Below are 8,781 nucleotides of genomic sequence, written 5' to 3' on the forward strand. Positions count from 1 at the left end.
TCCAGGAGGCAGGTAGGAAAGTGCGTGGCACACACCAGCAGTGCAGGGGACAAGAGGAAGGCTGAGTGGCAGAGTAGTCAGAGATGGTCCCAACTTCTGCCCCCTCCTCCCACTTGAGTTGCTGCAGCACCCAGTCTTCCCCAGGAGGAAGGCTTGAAATGGGGAAAATAGAAACATAGGCTAGATTTTTTTTTCCTGTAAGGCAGCAGGCAAGGGACTAGAAAATTGTAGCCTGGAGGGTGATCTGATGATAGGGTGCCAGTATTACAGGGCATCAGCCTCAACCTCAGAGCCTCCTCTGCATCTCTAACTCTCTGGCCCGTGCTCACTCATCAGATCCAACTTCCTCAGGAGGGCAGCTAGTTCCAATGAGAGGACAGACATAGGGAAGGGTGCCTGCCCCTGATCACAGTCATGCACCGTTGCTCCATGTCTGGGGTCCAAGTGAGGAAGAAACAAGTTGGCCAGCCTGGGAACCAGCAAATCTTGCCCTGGTGCCCCGTCCAGTCCCCAGGCCTGGTTCATGGCCTGACACGTGGGCTACATGTGGGCCACGTGCTCCACTTACCCTGGTGTTCAGCTCGGCTCTGCCCTGATAACCTGGCCTCCACAGGTGCTCAGATGAAGTCACCCGCCAGCTCCGGGCCACAGCTGCCCACAAGGTGGGGCGAGATGGGATTGTGGCCACAAGGCTCTGCACCCACCAGGATGACGTGGCCCTTACCAATGAGAGGCAGCTGCAGGAACTACCAGGTAAGCTGAGAGCTGGAGCTAGGCCAGACCAGCTAGAAAAGGCCATCAGGCAGACATCTCCCCCCTCTCCGCCCCCACTCCAGGCAGCCTGGACCCTTGGTGTCATTTGAATATCTTGGTCCCTAGCCTTTACGGCCAAAAAGTCCCCTACATCTGCGGATGTAATTGTGACTTTGAGAGGTGTGACCTTTTCTGGGTCAAAGTGACTCAGCCAGTAAACACTGAGACTTGAACAGGCCTCTGACTTCAGAGCCCCAGCTAGGCCTGAGGTGTCCTCACTGCCTCCCCCAGGCCCTGGGCTAATGTGCGGTTTTTTGGAAATTGAGTCACAAGTCAGTGACTTGTGGTCTGTCTGCCCAACTCTTTCCCCAGGCGAAGTACACAGCTTTGAGGCCATGGACAGTGACCCTGAGCAAGCCCGGACTCTGGATGCCCAATGTCCTGTTAGCCAGCTCCTTCAGCTAAAGCTGGGGGCCCAGGTGAGTGGGAAGTGGGTCCTCCCAGACCCCTGCCCTTCTGTACAGGCTGCTCCATGGCCAGAAGACCCAGCTGTGGCCACAATAAACTCTTTCCCTCCTGTTCCCGCCCACCTTCCTGTCTTCTATTTTCCACTGCTGCCCTCTTCTCCCACTTGGCGCTCCAAGCAGTGTTGCTTTAGAAAGATCACTCTCCTTTGCTGGAGCTGGGTTTCCTCATCTCTAAATTCAGAGAAGGGGACTTCCTTGGTGGTCCAATAGTTAAGAATTTGCCTTTCAATGCAGGGGATGAGGGTTCCATCTCTGGTCGGGATACTAAGATTGCACACGCAACGGGGCAACTAAGCCTGAGCGCGGCGACTAGAGAGCACCAGTCACAGCTGCTGAGCCCACCTGCTCTAGAGCTCATGCTCCACACCATGCACTGCAACAAAGACCCAGCTCAGCCAAAAATATCAATAAATAAATGCAGAGTAAAATACCTATTGCACACAATTGTCTTCTGTAGTGCACCCTATATTGAGTCTCTCCTTCCTTCCATGAGAGTGAGGGTAGCCAAATGGGGGCCTTTCCTTAGGTTTCAAAGGACCCCAGGGGAAATTTCAGGCACAGTGGTTGGAAGAAGGCTGTTGCTCAAGACTGCGGTTCATAAACAACCTGTAATAGACATGGTCATTGTCAAAGCCCTGTCACCTTATTATTCTTTATCCCCTCCTTCTAAGGCAAACTGAGCAAATGCCATTCTCCTTTGACACAAGGGGGAAACCTAGGGAAATAAAGCAGCTTGCTCCAGGGATCCGTGGACTCAGTGCCTCTCCATGACAACCCCCAGCCTCACAGCAATGCCTGGAGCTGAGACCAGGCGTAGGGATGCCCGGCTCTCTATGCTTCCTGTTTCCCTTCCCTCGCAGGTGATGCTGGTGAAGAACTTGGCAGTGTCTCGGGGCTTGGTGAATGGTGCCCGAGGGGTGGTAGTCGGGTTCGAGGCCGAGGGGAGAGGTAAGTGGTGGGGAAGCAGTCCCACTGCTCGGGTTCGCAGCAGGGCCCCAGGGTTAGCGTATGGAGGAAAAGGCTACTGTGGAAAGGTGAGGACAGGTCTCACCTTGGAGTCCTGACGTGGGAATGAAAGATGAGACTTCTCCGCACCTCCCTCAGGGCTGCCCCAGGTACGGTTCCTGTGTGGAGTCACCGAGGTCATCCGTGCTGACCGCTGGACGGTGCAGACCACTGGAGGCCAGCTCCTCAGCCGGCAGCAGCTGCCCTTGCAGCTGGCCTGGGCCATTTCCATTCACAAGAGCCAGGTGAGTGCAGGGGGTGGCAGCAGGGCAGGGTGGAGGGGGCAGGACACGCCTGGGCACGTTGAAGGGTGGGGGTCTTAAAGGCCTTGGGAGTGATGGAAGGTTCCAAACCAGCTGTAGAATAAACCTTTCTTTAGTACATTTCCCATCCTGCCTCTTTCCTGGACACATATATTTCCCTTCTTTCCTCTCCTGCCATTTTCTGAGCCACTATTGGATATGTTAATTTTAACATGTTATGACCACTCTGTGAGGTATAGTTGTAAGAATCACTTCTGTTTTACAGAAGAGGAAACCAAAGTCAGAGAGGTTAAGTGACTCGTCCAGGGTCATACATGTAGTGCCAGGCAGAGCAAGACTCGTTTCCATGCCTGTCTGACCCAGACCTGAGCTCTTTCCTTTCACCCTTATCCCTCTGCTCTTATCTTGGATCCATATTTCCTGGACACCCCCTTACTCAGACACCAGTCATCCTGTCTCTCTGGCTCAGACGCTATGAATGGGGTGAGGAGATCAGGGGCCATAGCTGGGCTGGTGGTGGTGGGGTCAGCTTCTTGGGCACAAGTGAATACAGGCTGAGGTGGCTCCAGCCCTGTCTCTCCCTGCCCCAGGGCATGTCCCTGGATTGTGTGGAGATGTCTCTGGGCCGTGTGTTTGCCAGCGGCCAGGCCTACGTGGCCCTTTCCCGGGCCCGCAGCCTGCAGGGCCTCCGTGTGTTGGACTTTGACCCCATGGTGGTTCGCTGTGACCCCCGCGTGCTGAGCTTCTATGCTACCCTGTGGCGGGACAGGGCCCTCAGCCTGGTAAGAGGGAGTCACCCAATGGTGGGCAGAATGTGGCCGTGGGTAGCCTGGGAGCTAAGAGGAAGGGAAGGCCAAAAACACTAGGGTAGGGGTGGCATAGCCTCCTCTGGCTCCACTGGAGGCGAGGGCAGGACGGAGATGCTGGCTCCCCAGCTGTGACTCTAGGGGATGGTACAAGCCCATGAGTGGGTTTCTCTGGCTCTGATATAGGAGTCCCCAGATGATGAGGAAGGAACCTCAGACCAGGAGAACGTGGACCCGAACCTTTGATCTGCGAAGAGAAGACAAAGGGTGGTCTCGTCCCTCCTCTTGCTCCCTAGGGAACCAGGCCCTGGGGGATCCCAGGGGGAGGATGGTCAGTGTCCCTTTCCTCCTTTGTCGGGGGCTCTCAGCCTCCAGCCGGCTTTCCATCCATTTGCCCTGTGCCTCAGTTTCTCCCCTTGTCCTGGGCGAGCTGCCTCCAGGGTCAGGAGTTGGCATGGGGCCTGTGGTGGTATCTGGTGATATAGGACAGAGCTCTCTGCGAGCGGCCAGCCACAGGGCCACACAGAGAGGAGAGGCAGCAGGTGCTCCAAGAGGAGGAACAGGCTGTAGGGGTCCTAGCAGGGGACTCAGCTCTGAAGCAGAGAAGGGAACCTGGGGGGAGTCTTCATAGCCAGATCCAGTCCTGCACAAGTCAGGACAAACACCTTCCTGAGCCTAACTTGAGAACACGCGCTGCAAAAATGTGCATCTATATCTTAAGCTGCTCTTTTGGGAAGGGCATTGTTTGTGGGAGTATGGATATTCTCAGACTGTATTTATTTAGGACAAATAAACTGGTAAACTGTGTGAAGATTTTGTTGAGTCTTCTGTTCCCTTTGAAAACCCCTAGTGAATTCCCTGGTGGTCTAGTGTTAAGACTGTGCTTCCACTACGGGGGCGTAGATTCGATTCCTGATCGGGAAACTAGGATCCTGCATGCTGACTGGCATAGCCAAAAAATAAATACATAAAGAACCCCTGCCTGGGACGCTGGCTAACCCTTTCCAGGGAGGCTACCCCTGCCCTGCCTGTTTACACAGAGGTGTCTATTATGTCCTGATAGCTGAGCTCACAGCACCCTTATGCGAGGTTTTGTTAGTATCACTGGTTACTTCGCAAAACTGAGGTAGATGAGTTGTTGACTCACAGTGAAATGACAAGGTGAATCACCATTACACAACAGGTGGGCATGTTGCTGGTTGAGCTTGGTCTCCCGTGCAGGGCCTACAGCCATTGGCAAGAAGCTGAATATGCCCTCAAGGTGCAAGAAGGACCAGGGCTTCTGCCCAGAGATGAATTTCCCATCATCCTCCAGAGTCAGGCTATTGAAGATGTCTTAGAGATACAGTTATTTCTTTTGTACCCTCTCCTGGGACTCTCCTCTCTGACCCCACCCTCAACTCACACTGCTGAGGCACCCACCACCACCCCCAACCCCTTTCCCTTCACCAGGGACTGATTTCAGCTTTCCCTAGTCTCCGATGAACTCAGCCTGCTTAAAGATGTCTTCCTCACAAGACCACCTGGACACCAGAAAGTCCTGTCCTTAGCAATCCTCTTTCATGGTAAAGATGCTTTCCAGGAGACCCCTGGAGGAGGGCAAACTGGTTCTCTAGAAGGGGGATCTCCAGACATCCCTGTCCCTCAGGCCAGATCATGAGAGTAGACTGCCTCATGAGGGAGGTATGCAAGGAACCTCCCAGTTCTTTATTTTCTTGGCATCTCATTTAATCTAACTTTTAAAAAAAATTTTATTTATTTGGCTATGCAGGGTCTTAGTTGTGGGAACTCTTAGTTGCAGCATATGGGATCTAGTTCCCTGACCAGGGATTGAACCCAGGCCCCCTACATGGAGAGTGCAGAGTCTTAGCCACTGGGCCACCAGGGAAGTCCCCTCATTTAATCTAACTTCAAACCTGTATCCCTGAGAGTGTATGGAAACCCTAGCTCAGTCAGGATTGGGGGCTCCCCACCCTGAAGGTCGTACAGGCAAGGAGTGGGCCTTCTAGGAGCAGGCCTGTCACCTCCAGGATGTTATGGTAACTGCTGACACCCGCAGTCACCAGCATCCACAGTTCATAACCCTGCCCAGGCCCAGGGGCAGTGGGGAGGAAGGCTTTCCCAGAGTCATAACCTCTCTGGGGGCCTCACACCATGCCCTCTGGAACCCTGCAGCTCCCTGTGGTGCTCCCAGGGGACACTGATCACCCGCCCCTCTCCAGTCTTGGAAACCTTCTTCTCTGACTCCTTGTGGAAAAAAAAAAAGTAAAAGTGTTGGTTGCTCAGTCATGTCCAGCTCTTTGCAACACCATGGACTATAGCCTGCCAGGCTCCTCTGTCCATGGAATTCTCCAGGCAAGAATACTGGAGTGGGTTGCCATTCCCTTCTCCATGGTATCTTCCCAACCCAAAGATCAAACCTAGTTCTTCTGCATTGCACGTGGTTTCTTTACTGAGATACCAGGGAAGCCCCCTGATGCTCCTTCAGTTTGATTCAGTTCAGTTGTTTAGTCGTGCTCTACTCTTTGTGACCCCATGAACCGAAGCACGCCAGGCCTCCCTGTCCATCACCAACTCCCGGAGTCCACCCAAACCCATGTCCATCAAGTCGATGATGCCATCAACCATCTCATCCTCTGTCGTCCCCTTCTCCTCCTGCCCTCAATCTTTCCCAGGATCAGGGTCTTTTCCAATGAGTCAGCTCTTTGCATCAGGTGGCCAGAGTATTGGAGTTTCAGCTTCAACATCAGTCTTTCCTTGAACACCCAGGACTGATCTCCTTTAGGATGGACTAGTTGGATCTCCTTGCAGTCCAAGGGACTCTCAAGAGTCTTCTCCAACACCACACTTCAAAAGCATCAATTCTTTGGCGCTCAGCTTTCTTTATAGTCCAACTCTCACATCCAGACATGACCAGTGGAAAAACCATAGCCTTGATTAGACGGACCCTTGTTGGCAAAGTAATGTCTCTGCTTTTTAATATGCTGTCTAGACTTAGCAGCAGCAGGTTGGTCATAACTTTCCTTCCAAGGAGTAAGCGTCTTTTAATTTCATGGCTGCAATCACCATCTGCAGTGATTTTGGAGCCCAGAAAAATAAAGTCAGCCACTGTTTCCCTATCTATTTGCCATGAAGTGATGGGACCAGATGCCATGATCTTCGTTTTCTGAATATTGAGCTTTAAGCCAACTTTTTCACTCTCCTCTTTCACTTCTGCTCCTTACCCCTAACATAATCCCCTCAAAGAATCGGACCCAGGATGCAAAAGCCAAGAAATGGTGTGCCCTCAAATAGCTTCCAGATTGGAGACAGAGAAGTCTGGTGACCCCACTCAGAATCTGGGGGCAGGGGTGGAGGGATAAAGACAAACAGTAGGAAGAAAATCCTGGTAATATCCCATCACACTGCGATAAAGGAGACTTCCCACCAATCTTGTGTGTTCGTTTATTCATTCATTCATTTCACAAATATTTATTCAGGTGCTGGCTGGACACTGGAGACCCCACAGTACACCAGAGTGAAATGGCCCTGCCTTGGGATGCATACAGTTACAGGCGGGAGACTGATTACAAACAAGCAGGCAAATAACCTCACACTGCGAGAAGTGGCAAATAGTCAAATAATAGAACCTTCCAGTTGGGGAGCGCTCACTTTTGGGATGGTCAAAGAAAGGGCCTCTGGGGTAGATGCCTTCACACCTCCCTGACTTGACTACATGTTTCTAGAAAATCTGAAATACCCAGATTAACCTTTCCTGACTTGCCTCAGACTTCACCCCTCTGTTTCCCAGGATATAGCCCTGCCCTTTCCTAGGCAGAATGGTCTTTCGGGTCTCTGAGCATATGCATCGTGCATCGTGCTGTTCTTTGCTGTGGGTCTGTCTCCTGCACCATAAAGTTCCTCAGAACATGATTGAATCTCCTGACTCTTGTAGCCCCAGGGCCCAGCCCCTGGAATGGAGCAGGCAGAATGAGTCAATATGGGACTGAAAGGATTCAGAAAGCCTGCAGTTTGGGGACCAGAAAGGCCTGCCACCCACCTGAGCCAGCTGCTCTGATAATGAGTGTCTGTGTCACTGCTTGTTGGGGGAGCAGGGGGCAGTGGGAAGACACCAAAAACGGCACCTTGACCTCCATGGCCTCCCTGCTTGCCTGGTCATGGGTATTTCCCACTCCCCCCTCCATCCCAGAAGGAAGGCTGGAGAGGAGTTGTCAGGTGGACAAGTTGGAGAAAGGCATTTCGGAAAGGAGAACTGTGTAGGATCAAAGCACAGAGGTGTGAAACATGGAGCTCAGTGGTCCAGCAAGAGCAGCTGGGAGGGGGAAGCGGGCCTCACCTTGAGGGGGCTCAGCATGGGATAAGAGCCCACCTTGGCGGGGGGTGGTTCCTATGCCTCCCACTTCCTGCCGGCCCCCATGTATCTCCCCTGCCTCAATGCTGCCTCAGTGTCAGTTGAGATCTGCTGCTGCAGCTGATGAGTAATTTAACATGTCGGTCTCCCCTGGGAATAAGGTGGATCTCTTGGTAGCAAGAAACTAGGCTTAGATGTCTTCGTATGCCAAAGCGCTCCACACAATGACTTTGGAAAGGAGACACTTCATAAAATGTTTGATATTTAAAGAATTCAGGGACAGTGCCATTCCCTGAGAGGTGGGGATTTTCACTCCCATTTTGCAGAGAATGTAGCTGAGGCCCAGGGAGCTAGGCAGCAGCAGAGCTGGAACTGGAATCCTGTGCCCTCCCCTTGGTGTTCATGAGATAGCAGGACTGTCCACCTTCACCCTACCCCCAGTTGGGGGAGACCAAGGGAGGGCTTAGCTAGGAATGAAGTGTTAGTCGCTCATCATGTCCGACTGTTTATGACCCCATGGACTGTAGCCCGCCAGGCTCCTTTGTCCATGGAAATCTCCAGGCAAGAATGGGTAGCCATTCCCTTCTCCAGGGAATCTTCATGACCCAAGAAACCTATGTCTCTTACATTGCAGGAAGATTCTTTGCAGTCTGAGCCACAAGGGAAGCCCTAGCTTGGCATAACCTCCTCCCTTTTGAGGTCTGGGCAGAGTTTGCCCACCCCTACAAAGCCAATGGTGGTGCTCAGACCCCTCCATCCCCAAGCAGGCTTCCTGCTCCCCAAGCACCACACACAATGGACCACGAGGTGGCGCCAAGTAGTCATTCAGTGTCTTCCCAGAGCCCCGGCAAGTCCTTTTGTCTTCCAGTCCCTGTGCCTGGATGGGGGTGGGGGGCACCTCAGGAGGTGGGCAGCCAGTAGAGACATAGGGAAGCTTCTTTGTTGAGTTTGTACCAGGTATCTGTTGAGTGCCTCATCGTTTGAGTTCATTAGCCCCTTGTTTTTCACAATATCCCTGAGAGGACAGTGGGACAGCCCCAGCACATGGGGAAAGAAAACTCATCTCTTGTAAGATT

At 52.7% G+C, this 8,781-nt stretch overlaps 1 protein-coding gene across 1 annotated transcript in view; it reads left to right on the forward strand.

Annotated features, from left to right (window-relative positions):
* The window catches only part of PIF1 (PIF1 5'-to-3' DNA helicase), a 7,204-nt gene extending 3,039 nt beyond the window's left edge, over positions 1-4,165 (forward strand). The window contains exons 7-12 of the mRNA XM_010840182.1: positions 614-753; positions 1,126-1,232; positions 2,141-2,228; positions 2,385-2,530; positions 3,139-3,330; positions 3,541-4,165. Coding sequence (XP_010838484.1) covers positions 614-753; positions 1,126-1,232; positions 2,141-2,228; positions 2,385-2,530; positions 3,139-3,330; positions 3,541-3,600 — 733 coding nt within the window. The 3' untranslated portion in view covers positions 3,601-4,165. The remainder of the gene's footprint in view (positions 1-613; positions 754-1,125; positions 1,233-2,140; positions 2,229-2,384; positions 2,531-3,138; positions 3,331-3,540) is intronic.
* Positions 4,166-8,781: the final 4,616 nt, after the last annotated feature.

Source organism: Bison bison, unplaced genomic scaffold (genome assembly GCF_000754665.1).
Source record: "Bison bison bison isolate TAMUID 2011002044 unplaced genomic scaffold, Bison_UMD1.0 scf7180017864142, whole genome shotgun sequence".
NCBI lineage: Eukaryota > Metazoa > Chordata > Mammalia > Artiodactyla > Bovidae > Bison > Bison bison.